General features: G+C 39.4%; 1 protein-coding gene across 1 annotated transcript; it reads left to right on the top strand.

Moving 5' to 3' along the window:
- Positions 1-573: 573 nt before the first annotated feature.
- Positions 574-4,934, top strand: coq7 (coenzyme Q7 homolog, ubiquinone (yeast)). Its single transcript, XM_079647999.1, has 6 exons — positions 574-770; positions 1,297-1,475; positions 1,854-1,968; positions 2,202-2,341; positions 4,201-4,269; positions 4,443-4,934. The coding sequence occupies exons 1-6, from the start codon at positions 686-688 to the stop codon at positions 4,518-4,520; spliced, it is 666 nt and encodes a 221-aa protein (XP_079504125.1). The 5' UTR covers positions 574-685; the 3' UTR covers positions 4,521-4,934.
- The last annotated feature ends 13,460 nt before the right edge of the window (positions 4,935-18,394 follow it).

Here is an 18,394-nt window from a genome sequence, read left to right as displayed (position 1 = left end):
AAGTCTTTTAGACAAACAAGTAACATCATGCCATCTAGTGACACATCTGGGAGCTGCACAGGCCAAGGACATAAAATCTACAGTCATACATTATTACAGTTTTACAGTAGACTTTAGGGGTGTTTAATATGTACAGCTGTAAGCCCCTCCATTCACAAAGACACAATTTGATGTAAAATCAAAAAGAAAAACATACAAACAAACAAACAAATTATTCCCTATGCTATCAGTAAAACTAATTCTCCAAGTACTATTATTTGACAGATTATATCATTACAATGACATAATAATAATAATAATAATAATAATAATAATAATCCATTAAGCTTCTATATTCCCTGTGTAATGTGCATGCTGAAGCACATATCAGACTAGTTTTGGAGTTAATTTCTAAATAGTTTGTTATTTTGTCAGATAAAATGTTGTGCATTTCAAAGACATACTTTGATCTAAGTAGAAACAAGTCTCATTCGAATATTTACCGTATTGAATAGCTTTTAAAACGAGCGCTAACTGCATTTGTAAACCAGAGTTAAATAACTTTGTGAGAGGGGGCGTGGCACAGCAACCTCGTTACGTCATATCCCTGCGTCGCATCCACCTTCTGACATTTTCAATGACAGTTTGCCCACATTTTGTTACATTTCTTTGATATCAAGGGTGGTCAAATCATAAGGTGACCGCTATGCACAGAGCTGCACATACAGCTGTATATTCCTGTTCTAATATCGTCGGTCCAGCCATGATTCGCCAGTGTTTAAAATGCAGAGGTAAGGAGAGCTACAGCTAGGAGCTAAAGTGCTACACATGCTAAAAACACTTGGGTCGTCTGGCCAGGGTGTGTATGTTGCTACAACGTTAGCTATGTTATGTATTGTTTCATAACTAAACATATTGTGTTGTTACTGTATCATGCTTTCAGTCACAAGTCACATGGTAGCAGAATAGTTAGTGGACATAATGTAAACAGTGCATACAGACTTGTTAACAGTTAGCCACTCTTTAAAATTAAGTCTGTTGCTTTACAACGGGGGGAGGGCTATAGTACATTTCCTTCAATACAACTTTCAAAAAACACTCAAGCGACTTAAGTCTTTTTGTGAAAAACATCAAGGCTTCGATCTGAACATATTGTACAGTTTTCTGTTAACAAATGAACTCTCAGTAAAACGTAATTTTTGCCTCAAAGTCCAAGAGCGAAACATAATTCCCTTATGGTTTCGATGTCTGTCTTTCTGTAGCCTAAATGTATATTTGTAATTGTGTTGTAACCATAGACTGTAATGTTTTATGAAGTGCCCCAGCAGCTGAGCTCACGTGCGTACAGTGTGGTCCCAACCCCACGCGACAGTGAGGAGAAGGAGATGCTGCACCGGATCCTGCGCGTGGATCACGCGGGTGAATACGGGGCCAACCGCATCTACGCCGGCCAGATGGCAGTGTTGGGTCGGTCAAGTTTAGGACCTCTCATCCAGGTATGGATAAGACTGAAATAGGACTGAATCTGCACAATGGATCAATAAGCATCACTGTTTATATCTGAAATGTATACATTACCCAGAAGGCATTTGACGAACTCAAAACAAAATTGAGATGCTTAATACTAAAGAAGCCCTGATGGAAAATACTGTTTTGATTTTTGATTTAAAGTTTAGATCTGACACTGAACTCTATTTAGGTGAGCTTGGTAAGCTTTATTAAGTGTATATTCAGTTCTAGTTTAGTGATAAAGACAATAGAAAAAATAAGCTATAGAGAAACTGTAAAACATTTTTGTATTTATTAAATGTTATGTGTTTAGGACAAGAGCTTTTGCATCATTGTTGACTCCCTATGTTCATGTTTGTCTTAAGGAAATGTGGGATCAAGAAAAGGTACATCTTGCAAAATTCACTGAGATTCTGGCAGAGAGCAGAGTCCGCCCCACAGCGCTGTTACCCTTCTGGAACGTCGCTGGCTTTATATTAGGTGAGTACAGCTTTTAAGCATAAAGCAGAGTGTTGCAAGAGGAGAAAGCAAACATGTCATTGTCCACCTACATATTTGAACTTGATATTGACTGCGTAGACCATAAACACGTTCTTGCAAGTTTCTGAGCTTGAACCCTATTTAACAAGTTAGTCTGCTCTAGTTTTATAGGCCATTTGTAGTCAGCTGTAAAATCCTAAATGTTTAGTTCTTCTGTTTTTAAATCTGCTCAGGTGCGTCCAGCGCACTGCTGGGAAAAGAGGGCGCCATGGCCTGCACTGTGGCAGTAGAGGAGAGTATTTCAGAGCACTACAACAGCCAGATAAGAGCTCTGATGGAGGAGGACCCCGACAGATACACTGAACTGTTACAAGTGAGTCAGCCACTGTTGTACTGTATTACTCATAGTAAATGCTAACGCCTTTTTGTGGTAATAAACGATACAAGCAATGTAAAACATTTTTTTACATATGGTATGTTATAACACATAAACAAACCTGCATTTGAACAAGCGTATGTATGTATGAATGTACATACATACATACATACATTTTACGGGCGGCATGGTAAATAAATATATATACAGTGGGGCAAAAAAGTATTTAGTCAGCCACCATGATGAGAGAGGCCTGTAATTTTCATCCCAGGTATACCTCAACTATGAGAGACAAAATGAGAAAAAAAAAATCCAGAAAATCACATTGTCTGATTTTTAAAGAATTTATTTGCAAATTATGGTGGAACATAAGTATTTGGTCAATAACAAAAGTTCATCTCAATACTTTGTTATATACCCTTTGTTGGCAATGACAGAGGTCAAACGTTTTCTGCAAGTCTTCACAAGGTTTTCACACACTGTGGCTGGTATTTTGGCCCATTCCTCCATGCAGATCTCCTCTAGAGCAGTGATGTTTTGGGGCTGTCGCTGGGCAACACGGACTTTCAACTCCCTCCAAAGATTTTCTTTGGGGTTGAGATCTGGAGACTGGCTAGGCCACTCCAGGACCTTGAAATGCTTCTTACGAAGCCACTCCTTCATTGCCCGGGCGGTGTGTTTGGGATCATGGTCATGCTGAAAGACCCAGCCACGTTTCATCTTCAATGCCCTTGCTGATGGAAGGAGGTTGTCACTCAAAATCTCACGATACATGGCCCCATTCATTCTTTCCTTTACACGGATCAGTCGTCCTGGTCCCTTTGCAGAAAAACAGCCCCAAAGCATGATGTTTCCACCCCCATGTTTCACAGTAGGTATGGTGTTCTTTGGATGCAACTCAGCATTCTTTCTCCTCCAAACACGTCTAGTCTAGACCATATGACATTCTCCCAATCCTCTTCTGGATCATCTAAATGCTCTCTAGCAAACTTCAGACGGGCCTGGATATGTACTGGCTTAAGCAGGGGGACACGTCTGGCACTGCAGGATTTGAGTCACTGGCGGCGTAGTGTGTTACTGATGGTAACCTTTGTTACTTTGGTCCCACCTCTCTGCAGGTCATTGACTAGGTCCCCCCGTGTGGTTCTGGGAGTTTTGCTCACTGTTCTTGTGATCATTTTGACCCCACGGGGTGAGATCTTGCGTGGAGCCCCAGATCGAGGGAGATTATCAGTGGTCTTGTATGTCTTCCATTTTCTAATAATTGCTCCCACAGTTGATTTATTCACACCAAGCCGCTTACCTATTGCGGATTCAGTCTTCCCAGCCTGGTGCAGGTCTACAATTTTGTTTCTGGTGTCCTTTGACAGCTCTTTGGTCTTGGCCATAGTGGAGTTTGGAGTGTGACTGTTTGAGGTTGTGGACAGGTGTCTTTTATACTGATAACGAGTTCAAACAGGTGCCATTAATACAGTTAACAAGTGGAGGACAGAGGAGGCTCTTAAAGAAGAAGTTACAGGTCTGTGAGAGCCAAAATTGACCAAATACTTATGTTCCACAATAATTTGCAAATAAATTCTTTAAAAATCAGACAATGTAATTTTCTGGATTTTTTTTTTTTCTCATTTTGTCTCTCATAGTTGAGGTATACCTAGGATGAAATTCACAGGCCTCTCTCATCTTTTTAAGTGGGAGAACTTGCACAATTGTTGGCTGACTAAATACTTTTTTGCCTCACTGTACATACAGATGTTTTATTTTTTTAATCATCGAATGGTTCGTACGATGATTTAAAAAATTAAAAGAAACAAAGATCGATGAGTTCACTTAATGAATGCTCGTTCATATTTGTATAGGTAATAAAGGAATTCCGAGATGATGAGATTGAGCATCATGACACAGGATTGGAGCATGATGCTGAATCGGTAAGTATATTTTAATTTCCTTCACTCCACAATCACTCACACTTTGATTACATTAGAGTCAAAGTACAAAACACACAATCAGTAGTCATTTCTTTATGTATTCAGCTGTTTTTGCAGTAGTTTAGTGAACATCTTTTAAAGTCTTATATTGTTTTATCTGTTTTTTGTTTTAGGTTCCTGGATACTGGATATTTAAAAATGCAATTCAGCTTGGCTGCAAAGCTGCAATATATGCTTCTCAGCGAATCTAACATTGTGATTGGAATAATGGACTTTCTTTGGACAATATTTGATATGTTGACCCAGTATATATAAATGGTTTGAATTTGATTGTTCTACTTTGCAAGATACAAACATTCAAAGCAACCTAGAAAAATCATAATGTCAAATCATGTCTACAATGTATAAGACATGGACAGTTTAATTAAGTGTGTTGGTTAATAAGCTGCATTCAGACCAAATTGTCATTGGTTGGTACAATCGCTGGTGTTACTTTCATAAGTAGAAAAGAGACTCATAACATAATTTTTTGGGTGTGGGATTGTAAATGTGTGCAAGAGAGAAAGACAAAAAGAGACAAAGCTCATGTCTTTAAAGAAGTGGTAATTGTTTTGCTGCTTTTACAAAACAATACAATATCTAATAAAGAACACCATTTGCAACAATTGTGTCTGTTTCTTAAGCATAGATTTTCCCACAAATGCAATGGGGGAGATAGAGAACACGTGTATATACAATAAAAAACATTCATTTAAATACAGGGATAACAAGCACCCCCATAGCCACAAATCTACTCTTCATATGCTTTGAGTGTGAACATACCAGAATTGGCATAGTTTAATATGTTTATTGTAGTAAATAGCCAAACAATTTTTTTGTTTTATCTATAAAAATAAAATACGCGCAGGTGTGCACTGGACTGCTTTAAGTCAGTTGTCATTAAAGTATAAAGTAATTAGGTTAAAAATAATTTATGTAAATGATGTCTTGTACGATTATGGGCAAAATTAATCTTTATTGATTCATCAGTCATTTATTTTCTAGATTTATCGATTAATTGTTGGTTCTATAAAATGCCATAAAATGGCTTTTGATGTGTTGCTTTTTCAAATTTAAATGAAAGGACACTGCTTTAAAATTCCATGTTGTGCTTATCCTGCCTGTGTACAAATGTATGCATCAAAATGACGCTGATGTCATGTAAGATGTTAGATTATTGTGCAGCAATGGACAAAAGACCTCATGCTTGCTTTACACCAAGAGATAAATACCTAGAATACATGTAATAAGGACGTATTGTTACGAGCATACACAGCCATCACACCCTTCAACATACTCTCCTGTTTCACATGTAATAGTTCATATATCAAGCTGAGCAATGACTTGCCATCCTAGGCTAAGCCTCCTCACACAGCTGTTCTGGGTACATTATGTCACTGAGAAAGAGGGATTTACAGGGGGCTTGTCAAGGGGCCCCTAATCTATTACGCCTTTCAGCAGGTTGAGAAAATTGTTCATTCCCCTCTTAGTCAATATCAGTTTGTCCTCACTGTACATTGGGTAAGCACCAAAATACTTTTTATCCATAATTTGGCCTTTTCATCCACTGGCGACATGATAAGGGATTTATGGCATGCTGATGAGATTTAAAGAAATCATTTGATGGTGTATTGTCTTGGCTCTATCAGGCAGTGAGGGTGGTTGAATTGAAAACGTCATCCTATAAAGGCAGATGCTTAACATTTGAATGGGAAAGCCAGCATACTCTATCAAAGGGTCAGGCCATCACGAGCTGCAATACAATGTACTAATCAAGTCCTGAACCCTAAACCCAATTATTTCACCATTCTTCCATAACCTTTAACCTCATTGGTGGTTTTCATGATAGACATAGAACTTTGTTTACAGTTCCCTCTGCTTCACTTTCAGCTTTGCGGTTACACTGCCAGTTGTTTAGTTCGAGCTGCCTTGCTTTTCTGTTTGCACTGAGTTCAGACCGAAAGTCTTGTGTGGGCGAGGGTCCAAAAAAGTTTGGATTATATTTTCCAACAATCTAATTTCTTACCATCCAGCACGTTGATTGAAAAACTTCCACGGTGTTCAATACTGTTGAGATCTTGTCATTGCAAAGGCCTTGGCAATAGATCATCATCGATGAATCAGCCAATCTCTATTGAACATTAAATAGATTACCATGTACTTTTGTTCATGGTCCCCAGGCCCAGTAGTTCAAAACTTTTAATCCATATCTGATCGGGTCAGATTTAGATTTTGGGTAGTTCAAAACCAAAAAACAGGATTAGGATCACTTTGATATCCGGTCAGATCAGAAAATCAAATCCAAGCTTTAATCTGGATCAAATCTTCAAAACGGGTAGTTCAAACCGACAACACAGGATTGTGATCAGTTTGATCCCAAACAACTGGATTATCTTGATCCCACCAGAGGGGTGGATTTCCAGTGGATTACCAGAGTAAAATGTACTGTACAATTTATTTAAAAATATCTTTCAATATAAATAAGATGGCAAAGTTTGTTAACTGAAATAATACACCATTTTAAGCCTTCATGGCAGATCAATTTTATTTTTCATTTTTTGGTCACGTTTGTGGTGGCCTATTTTGTTTTCAACCAAATGTTGATTACATAAATGTTTATCATCATAAAAGTATCACAACAAAGATAGTCAATCACAAATGTAATTTAGATTAAAGAAAAAATATCTTCAACAAAAGAAAAGTCCATCATCTGTCATCACCTTTCAAAACTAATTGCGGACCTGACCAAACCAGTGAGTTGGAAAGATGGACAAAAAGGGGCCTAATTTTCTATCTGCTGCGACCCATGCACTGCTGCAGAGTGTAAGGAATAATTATGACTCCATAGTTGGTAGCTTTAACAGAGAGGGTGGGGCGACTAAAGTAAAGAGCGGAATATGGATGGAAGTTACAGACAATGTGAATGCCACAGGATCTGGACACAAGAGGACGGTGGACCAAGTGGAAGGTGGAAGAATTGAAGCAGCAAGCTACCAAAGACCACAGCTAGGCTAAAAATACACAGACGGGTAACAAACCATATAAAGGGGACAATACACAGATGTGGTACTTGATATCATTGGTGGTCAGCAGTCACAATCTTTACATGGAATACCAAACGTTGTACTGGATGGTGAATCGCAGGCACAGTGGGGAAAAAAAGTATTTAGTCAGCCACCAGTTGTTCAAGTTCTCCCACTTAAAAAGATGAGAGAGGCCTGTAATTTTCATCCTATGTATACCTCAACTATGAGAGACAGAATGAGAAAAAAAAATCCAGAAAATCACATTGTCTGATTTTTAAAGAATTTATTTGCAAATTATGGTGTAAAATAAGTATTTGGTCACCTACAAACAAACAAGATTTCTGGTTCTCACAGACCTGTAACTTCTTCTTTAAGAGCCTCCTCTGTCCTCCACTTGTTAACTGTATTAATGGCACCGGTTTGAACTCGTTATCAGTATAAAAGACACCTGTCCACAACCTCAAACAGTCACACTCCAAACTCCACTATGGCCAAGACCAAAGAGCTGTCAAAGGACACCAGAAACAAAATTGTAGACCTGCACCAGGCTGGGAAGACTGAATCTGCAATAGGTAAGCAGCTTGGTGTGAATAAATCAACTGTGGGAGCAATTATTAGAAAATGGAAGACATACAAGACCACTGATAATCTCCCTCGATCTGGGGCTCCACGCAAGATCTCACCCCGTGGGGTCAAAATGATCACAAGAACGGTGAGCAAAACTCCCAGAACCACACGGGGGGACCTAGTCAATGACCTGCAGAGAGCTGGGACCAAAGTAACAAAGGCTACCATCAGTAACACACTACGCCGCCAGGGACTCAAATCCTGCAGTGCCAGACGTGTCCCCCTGCTTAAGCCAGTATATGTACAGGCCCGTCTGAAGTTTGCTAGAGAGCATTTAGATGATCCAGAAGAGGATTGGGAGAATGTCATATGGTCAGATGAAACCAAAATATAACTTTTTGGTAAAAACTCAACTAGACGTGTTTGGAGGAGAAAGAAGGCTGAGTTGCATCCAAAGAACACCATACCTACTGTGAAACATGGGGGTGGAAACATCATGCTTTGGGGCTGTTTTTCTGCAAAGGGACCAGGACGACTGATCCGTGTAAAGCAGGGGTGGGGAACCTCCGGCCTCCGGGCCGTATACGGCCCGCGAGACCATTTGGTACGGCGCTCGGGGTAATTTATAAACACACGCAAAAAAGAAAAAAAATTCAAGAAATCTAGAACGCAAAATAATTAAACAAGCTTGTTTTTCCTGGCCAAGGTCAGGGTCCTTGAACACAACACGAGCCTAACGTGTCATCACGTGGTATATTTCTCGTCTGACAGGAGTGTAGTTCTAACGGAGAGCACCAGAATGCGGCTCCGGGCCGGGACTTCACAAATTGCAATACCCATAAGGAGCTGTACACATGCCGCAGTTTTTTCGTGGCTGAGTCTTTAGTTGAAAGCCCAGTGGCGATCTGTCACACTGATCATACAGTCAATAACGTTGTTGTTATTAGCATCTGGTTAGCTAGCTATGCTAACGAATATTAGAAGCTTTTTCTCCAACCAGTGAGGTAAAGGCACATCTTTATATGATCATTATAGTTATAGAAAAATAAGAGAATAAAGTAAACAGTTATACAATACTAATATGACAGTAAAAAAAAGTTGTTATTAATAAACAAGAATACAGTTTTAAAAGGATATGGATATGAAACTGAAAACATTTGCACACATCTTGTGTCCATATCTTTCTGTTTTGGTGGTAATGCCACGGTGCATGAATGCGCGGGTCATGGTCAAATATCTGGATTAAGAGGTTGCTTTTTCTTTGCACAGCATGAAAGAAACGCGAAATGAATGGGCTGTGATTTGAGTTTTTTAAGCAGACGTTGAGTTCAATAATTTGTACGGCCCTCGAAGGATGTTGTAAAAATTGAAATGGCCCTTGAGAGGAAAAAGGTTCCCCACCCCTGGTGTAAAGGAAAGAATGAATGGGGCCATGTATCGTGGGATTTTGAGTGACAACCTCCTTCCATCAGCAAGGGCATTGAAGATGAAACGTGGCTGGGTCTTTCAGCATGACAATGATCCCAAACACACCGCCCGGGCAACGAAGGAGTGGCTTCGTCAGAAGCATTTCAAGGTCCTGGAGTGGCCTAGCCAGTCTCCAGATCTCAAACCCATAGAAAATCTTTGGAGGGAGTTGAAATTCCGTGTTGCCCAGCGACAGCCCCAAAACATCACTGCTCTAGAAGAGATCTGCATGGAGGAATGGGCCAAAATACCAGCAACAGTGTGTGAAAACCTTGTGAAGACTTACAGAAAACGTTTGACCTCTGTCATTGCCAACAAAGGGTATATAACAAAGTATTGAGATTAACTTTTGTTATTGACCAAATACTTATTTTTAAATTCTTTAAAAATCAGACAATGTGATTTTCTGGATTTTCTTTTTCTCATTCTGTCTCTCACAGTTCAGGTATACCTAGGATGACAATTACAGGCCTCTCTCATCTTTTTAAGTGGGAGAACTTGCACAATTGGTGGCTGACTAAATACTTTTTTGCCCCACTGTATGTGTGATTTTATCCTTGTCCCTATAGAACTACAATTATTATCTTGTATAATTGCTATTTTCATAGTACTACAATGGCTATATTTCTTATATAGCATCCTTGTTCTTATAGTACTACAATTTTCCAGAACCTTGCATGCTTTTGATCATCTTATTAAGGGGTATAAGTAGAGAAACTTTCATTTCAGGTAGTCAATGCACCTGATGTGACACACACCATTCAAGACGAGGTCCTCCTGACCCATGTGGATCCAGAAGCACACTGCAAGAGCCACCTCGAAAGAGAAAATTCAAGCGCCCCAGACAACCAGAGCAGAGGGATGATGCCTACGAGAATCTGCTGAGCCGTGAAACGGAGAGGGCAGAGATGAAGATCCGTCTGGCCAAAGAACAAATACAGCTGTATACAGCTTCAGCAAACTGAAACCTCACTTAGAATTCAGCTCCTCAAAGCACGCCTGGATGATCCAGCTGCCTTTGAATTAATGTTTTTTTGTTGTTACCCTAGTGGGAGTATTTTTTTTTTATTACAATTCCATTATGATTTGATGTCCTTTATGTATTTAAAAATATAATATAGAAGTCTCTGCAATGTGGTCTCTTGTCTTCCTTGTATTATTTTTCATATCCACTAGATGGAGATCGGTAGGATTAAAGCACTGATATTCAGGATCTAGTCATCTTGAAAAGTCTGAATCTGGATCAGGGTGATCCTATCCTGAATTGCTTTGAAATACTGGGACAAAATCTGGCCGAGTTGTCTGATCCTGAATCACAAAAAATGGGATTTCAAAGTCTGATCGGATCTGATTGAGATTAAAAGTTTTGTACTGGGCCAGTTGAATCCTGATACATTTTGAGATCACACTTGTTGATTCCCTGTCCAATATTTTGGTTTATGACATTCCCATCAGCCTCAGCTTGTGTGCTGACTAACATCAGCAAGTTAGCATTGCTATTGTGTACATGTTTGCAATGACATGCTGATATAAGCATACATAAAAGCACTGAAGTACAGCCTCAGAGAGAACCAACTAGCATTACTTTTAAAAGCATCTTAACCATATGTGATCTGATTATCATTATCTTTGAACTTTTCCAACTTGTTGATGAACTTTCTTGTCACCATTTTATGTTATTTGTAAACCAAACCATTCATTGATAGATTGACTGATATATTCAGGTCTTAATTCACCCCATGTCTGTACTAACAGTTTCTCACGGAGGTGAGCTGCCTGTGACCCAGGTTCACATGCTCGGATCTATTTTGCCTAGCATGAGGTAAGAGGTGCTATTTTAGCTGGAGTGGGTTTGCATATCAGACATGACCTCAAGGGTTAATGTGACGTATGGCCTCCATTCCTTAAAAATAGTTTTTTCTTTACTGCCCCTCAGCCTAAGTAAGAGCTGAAGTTATACAACCGCATCCCTGCCGTGTGTTATGATTATGGACATTATGAGCTGGTTGTTTAGTGCAGCCTGAAAGCATGAAATAAAATGCTGTGTATTGTAAATCTAGTCCAGTGGTCATATACTTCCTTTCTTACAATTTCTGCATAATATAAAACATTAATTAAATCACGGCTTATCAAAAAAGACAGTTTGAATGCATGACTCTCTAGTAATTCCTTAAAGGTGGGATAGGTAATTTTGAAGAAACCAGCTCGAGTGCGCTCGAATTTGAAAATACACAGCCGGAAAAAATCTGCAACTTCCTTACAGAGCCCCTCCTCCAACACACACAAAAGCGCACATGACCAATGAGGGCACGAGATAAGTTTGTGCACAGATGGAAGGCTGACAGGCAGGTAGGCCATCCAGTTATTTTAGCCGGGCCGGGCCGGAAGAGCATTCCATGGAATCTAACAAAAAGTGTATCTCAAGCCGGTTTCTCAAACTTACCTTCCCTACCTTTAACCACTTTCTAATCATTTGTGTAATTGACATTTTTGAATTGCTGACCAATGAGTCCCTTTAAGGATCCCTGTGTGCGGCAACAATTGTTTCTACGAGCTACAAGTAGAGTTCTGACTATCTTTGCAGAATTTAAACACAAAGATTATATTATTGTACGAAAGTCATAAGAGGTCACACCGATTTGCATAAGCAATATGAGACCATGCGCAGCTTTATAAAAAAGTGGTACAGGATGATATATTCTCTCTGCCCAAGATTAATAGTGCTGACAGTTTTATAGCAAGGTGCAACTGTTTAAATAAAGCTGCAGCTCCATCTGTGGTACCATTTTGGGTGATGAAATTACCACTATATAAAAACAGGAGTGATGACTCAGTCAACATGTAGGTGTTAATAACCGCAAACCATCCACTTAACATCTAAATTAGCTGCCACTCTTTAACTGTAGATAATCCTTTTATAATATCTTATTTATCGTAAGTGTAATTTTTTATTTCAGTTAATTAGAGATTTGCTTTATGTGTATGGGGTTTAGGAATTCATGGGAATTGTTTAGGTTCTTTTCTCAGAATGACTCAAAGGAATCTGCTGAAGCACTGAAAGAGAAGTTGGCAACTTGAAAACAACAATTTGAAAAGGGCAATAAAACTTAACTAAACTGGGACTGTCTTGCTACCCATGAATAATGTGGTTGTAAATTTTGAGCAGCGTGAGTAATACAAGTTCTCATAATTCATAAAAGCTTTCGGATACAGATTCTATTGCTTCTTGGATTGGATATATGCAAACTGTTAGTCTGCAGGCCTTTCTGAACCAACAGTTTGCATAACGTCCATCTGGATTTACTATGTTTCATTTTAAAATAATCATACTGCGATAGACTCATTGTGATAGCATTTCATCAGATTTGGTTAATGTGCTAATCCACAAAGATTAAGTCTCACATTTGACAATGATAGAATATACTGAACAATCATCATATTAAACATCTAACAGTAAAGGCCCAGTATAAGAGACACAGGAGGCTTATTGTTGTGTTTCCCCTTGAAAGACATTATGCATTTAAAGGTGAGTGGAAATATATTATATCTAAACTTCTTCCAACCTTATGCTTATACATTGTCTGATTGCGTAGTGTCCTCTGAATGTAAACAGCTTTCTTTATGTTGGACTATAATGTCAGTTTGAGACTGTTGGCTTTCCCCCTGATAGTAAGATGAGAAGATTGATACCACTCTCCACACTGTGCGTAGGGTAAAGAGATACAGCCAGGAGCCTGTTAGCATAGTTTGCAGGTTTGGGGAAAATAAGACCCAAGTTAAAAATACACAAAGGTCAGGTAACAAAAAACAAGCTTTATTAAAAAGCCGATGATAGGAAAAACAACAAACGTAACATTAACAAAACCGGGAAGCAGGACAGACAGGAACAAACTTACAGAAGGGAAAAAACAGGCAGGTATCATGGAAAATAATTGACGACCAGGTAACATTGAGCAACATGGAGGGTGACAGTAAAAGACGACGATCGGATATGGAGCACAGGGGGAAGACAAGAATAAATACACAGAAGGGTAATCACAGGACAAGACACAGCTGGGCAGGGGAGGCAGGAACAAGGGCAACAGGTGAACTCAATGAGGCACAATCAGACACAGGAAGGAAGACCAGAAACAGGGAGAACAGAACTTCAAATAAAATCATGACTAGACACACAAAACTAAAATTGTGACAAGTTTAAAGACTCCTAGGAAACAGTTAGCTGTCTCTTTCCAAAGGTAACAAAATCACTTAAGCTTACGCTATAGTTTGTTGAATATTAATAAAAGCTGGTTTAGTTTTATGGGGGGGAAAGAGGGGGTCATTCTTTATGCTATACCATTATTGTACAATAAAATGGCTTTGAAGAGCACATACCTCCGTCAATACCATAAGTCCTGTCCCACATGATATGCAAATCTTCAAATGGCACCACTATATATTTCTCGATCAACAATTTATATTAAAATGTGGATTTGCTCCAAATTTAAATGAGTTTTTACTCTGCCCATGTGACACCATCCCACACAGTTTCATGAAACTGGTGACAACAACCCCCAAAAAACCTTGGCAGAGTTAAATAACTTCAAACAGTGGTCCACATTCACTTTCTCTATGTTTTCTGCCAGGGATTTCATTACCTAAAGCCTTATACAGTATGCTGCGAGGTCTGTCAACCTTTGGGAAGACTAACTTTGTATCCTGACATGATATGGCATGGCAAGCATGGACATATTGATATTATGTTTTATCGGATGAGCTCAGCCCACTTGACTGCCTGGAGCAATAAAGCTAACGCAGATGCTAACTGTCACCATAAATGTTATTTGAAATCATGTGCATACTTACAGTATGAGAGTATGCATTGCTCTAGAAGTGAGGGGCCATAGATTTTAAAAGACTCAGTAGAGACTTTCATATACTTTTGGTTATCCAGGTCAACTATTCACATACACCAGCATGGGCTGAAAAACAGGCTACTTTATAAATAGTAAACATTTTTACTGTTCTGTGGTATGTCTATTAATATGGATACCTGTAGAGTAATGTCACTTTGCTTTGGATCACTCTGGATTGGAAATGCTTTTCTGGTTTTACATATTGTTTCTTTTTTGTGACAAATACGTAAATATATGTTCAATTGTTGTGCTGAAAGATGCATGAGCACATGTCCATGTGCACCTGGCAAGTTAAACCTATGATAAATCTTTATGGTGACTGAAGGGTGTGTGGGCTGAAAGAGCTGTGACCACATGTCCACATGTCTTCATAACACATGAGGTAAAGGGCTGACATCACTGCAGCTAGAATCTCTGATTTACGGCGTGCCACACAGTGCCATCCACCAATCCTTTTGGAGGAAGAAAAAACACACCAAGGTCAGTCCTCAATGAAGATTCATCAGTACAAAGTTCATAAAATAACCTTTATAGTGATAAAGATAACCCTGAACAACTTTTAGATAACCTGGAAGTGCTTTTATAATCTGTTCCTATTTAGCAGTTTCAGTAGGTAAAATATAGAGCAACAACAGACATACGTCAAGACCAAAATGACTTTTAAGTGCTGTTACACCTCATATGTAGATGTATTTATGCGTTTGAAACCAATCCTTGCTACAAATCACTCCCATAAATGGTAAAACAATCATTGTCCCCAGATGATGAATCCTGATTGGTGTTCCCCTGACTTTCTGGCCACTTCAACATGAACTATTGGCACAACCTTTTGTATGGCATTCACTGGGTTCGGATAAAGGGATTCTTTGGATGCCTCAAAGCCGGGTTTTACGAGGTGTTTATCCATTGAGATGGCAATCGCCACGAAGTATATGCAAAGCAAAACTACAGCTGACGTGGGCAGAAGCAAATTGTATTTTAAAACAAAATAAAAACATTGTTATGAATACTGTATTTTATCTCTTCTTCAACATGGTCCTCAACCATTCACAGTGCTACCATGCTTCTTAAACTTATATATTGTGCTACTATCAGGTCATCAATTTCCATTAATTTCAACTGCACTTGTATTTAGTGCTAAAAAGCGATTGTTAGCATAGCAACTTAGATGATGTCAAATTAAAAAAATAGACTTGCTTAACAACTTAGGCTCCGTTTACACAGAGACGAAACGGAGAACGAACCAAATTCGATATCAAAAAAGTCTTCCGTCCACACGGTATCGTCTCAAGAAACGTGTCCCTTCACACGAGACCGCTCGACCCGCTGGAGACGCTGTAGTACATATGCCGGGCCTGTAAGTGGCGCTGTACTTCCGCACTAACATCTGTAGCATGGTCAGTAGCAGTCAGGGCCGTGGGAAGTAGGGGTGCTGAGGGTGCTGCAGCACCCCCTGGTGGAGGACAGGGGATCTGTACTTCCACAAGATTAAATACAAATATAATACCAAAAAAATGAATTTTCAGCCTTGATGTAACAACATTCATAATTAAGTAAAGATAACACCCTTTTCACCCCGGTTACATTTTCCATTTGCCCTGTACGATGGGCGCTGTAAGTAATGAAAGTGGGGGATGTTGGCTTATCAGGCGCCCGCAGCTCACCCTAGCCAGTGTGAGAGAGAGAGAGAGAGAGAGAGAGAGATAGATAGAGAGAGGGGGTGTACCGGTACCGGCGGGGAATGTTGTTAGCTTCTGCTGCGCTAACGGATATAAGAAGCTGTTTCTACAATAATGTGGAGGGAGAGCTCTCCTGTCAGACTGAGAGGCTCAGTGAGGTAAAGGACTGAGTGTGTAGATAGTTCACTTTAGTCTAAATTATCTCAGTGGGTCTCAAACGTTTTGATCACAATTTATGTAAACAAATATTTCCAAGGCACTCCTTTATAATTATTAGGATAAATAAAAACAGGTTTCAAATCATTCTAATGTATACTATAGGACAGTAAACCAAAAATATTGTTTAAAACTGGAGATATTTAAAAATATGCATAAATAAATAAATGTTAACTGATAAAATAAGATATAAATGAACCACAAAAATAAAACAAGTTAGCCTACATTTATTTGTTATTGGCTATGGTAGGTTATTGGATATGTTCACATACTTATTTGATTACTAAAATGCAAACCAATCTTTTCATATGGGTGCTTTAGAGTTGTATCCCCTAGATCAGTCTCTAGTTTGGGCACTCAAAGTGCACCAGATTGAAGCATTTTACTTTAAAATGTAAAAATAAATCTTCCCGGGGGGTACCCCCGGACCCCCCTAGAGGATGCGACGTCCACCCCCCAATCAAAACATGCTCATGCAATACTAAATACATTTGAAGCCTTTTTATATAAGCTGTCCACCATATCAATACGTTTATCTGTTTGTAGTGTATTGGTCTTTTGTAGAGGTTTTTCATTGCCAGCTAAAATCTTGCCTAGGGCCAAATTGGTCAAAACCGGCCCTGGTGTCATCCCCACAGCACCCCCACATGTTCCCACGGCTATGGTAGCAGTAGCTACCGACCATGCTACATGGCTATGGCTTCATCGTTATCAGGAAATGATCGTATAGGACGTACACACAGAGCCGTTTGCCCCCCCAGAGCGTTTCGTCCGCAGATCTACCCACCTTGGGACCCGTTACCGTTTTTTAGGGCTCCGTTTCCGCGGTTCCGTTACAGCCTCGTGTGGACGAATCGTCCATACGATAAGAGAACTGTAGCGGATACAACCCATTTCGTCTCTGTGTAAACGTGGCCTTAGTTTATAAGCATTGTCATTGATAACGTATTAGCATTTAGCATTAGCTCAAAGTGTTGTAAATTCAATGAAACACTGATATCAAATGGACAACAGCATAGACATCAAGGTGACATTTGTCTGTATCTTCTCTTGTGCAGCTGTTTACACTCCATGTCGTGTGATAATCGTATTGTTGATCAGGTGTGAAGATTTATGTAAAGGAACTATTGTCAAGTGCGGGAGCTTAGCATTGTGTGACCCTACCGCTAGTATTCATCATTGAACTGACAGGCCTGGTGGTTCATCCAGCATGACTCCAAGGCCACGTAGCTGCACCACTGTGTCATGAGCCCCAAAGGCAAGCTGTTAACTTAAGGATAGTATGCAGCCACCCCACCCCCTTCCAAACCAATGCCCCAGTTTGACAAGAGAACAGTATTGAAGGAATACTTTACATACAAGTTGTACATTTGCATATCAATTGCTCACCTCATGTAACATTGAATTCTTGAATAAAACGTTTTGTTTTTTCTTCATGAATCCATGGTGAAGTTTTAATGAATTGAAGTAAATAGGGGCTGCTTTTAACAACACCAAAACGATATGAAGTCATCCCATACAAACTCTTACAAACATGTGCAGTACAATCCCACTCTCATTTGACCAATGCATTCTCACTAAGCAGTGAGCACATGTCTGGATAAAACTGATGGTTTAATAAAGTTTAGCTATTGTTAAATTCAGCCCCCATTTCCTCTAATTCATTAACACGTTTATCTGTTTTACGATTCTTTGTTTACCGTGAAGTTTTCTTCAAGAATTAAATGTTACACTGGGTGCTTGATTTATATATGGTCATCAGTGGCGGCTGGTGGAAAATATTTTTGGTGGGGCTGTTGATATAGTGAGTAAAAAAAATTTTTGGGAGAAAAATTACCCCTTAAATTGGGACTTCTGGTGATGTAATGGCCCCATAAAATCGTGGTTCTAGGGCCAGGAACAACCAGGCTGAGTCGGGCTGAGTATGCTAAACTAGAGAGAGAATCGCTGTCAAGGGGGCTACAACTACAACAAGATGAACATATTTGACCGTGATTTAATTGTAATACACGTTTCAAAATGATGCCGAAGTAACAACATACTGATACCGGATAGTAAAAACCATGAATTAAGGCGTTGACATGTCTGCAGACAGACGGCAGGCGAAAAACCTTTTAAAATGCGTGTTTTCTAATGGAGATTTGGCTAAGCTAACGTTGTAAATGCTCCGACCGTCCACACTCACAACAACGGCCTATACAGACATAAATAAACCAGCGACTGTATTCGCCATGAC

Source organism: Notothenia rossii (genome assembly GCF_949606895.1).
Source record: "Notothenia rossii genome assembly, chromosome: 1".
In the NCBI taxonomy this organism is placed as follows: Eukaryota; Metazoa; Chordata; class Actinopteri; order Perciformes; family Nototheniidae; genus Notothenia; species Notothenia rossii.
This window is presented reverse-complemented; position numbering and strand designations above follow the sequence as displayed.

Bases quoted from the DNA above. Each gene is read 5' to 3' on its own strand.
- coq7 (XM_079647999.1), top strand. From the start codon at position 686: ATGCACAGAGCTGCACATACAGCTGTATATTCCTGTTCTAATATCGTC. The intron at 1,969-2,201 runs GTGAGTACAGCT...AAATCTGCTCAG, and splicing joins CGTCGCTGGCTTTATATTAG to GTGCGTCCAGCGCACTGCTG. The intron at 2,342-4,200 runs GTGAGTCAGCCA...ATATTTGTATAG, and splicing joins GATACACTGAACTGTTACAA to GTAATAAAGGAATTCCGAGA.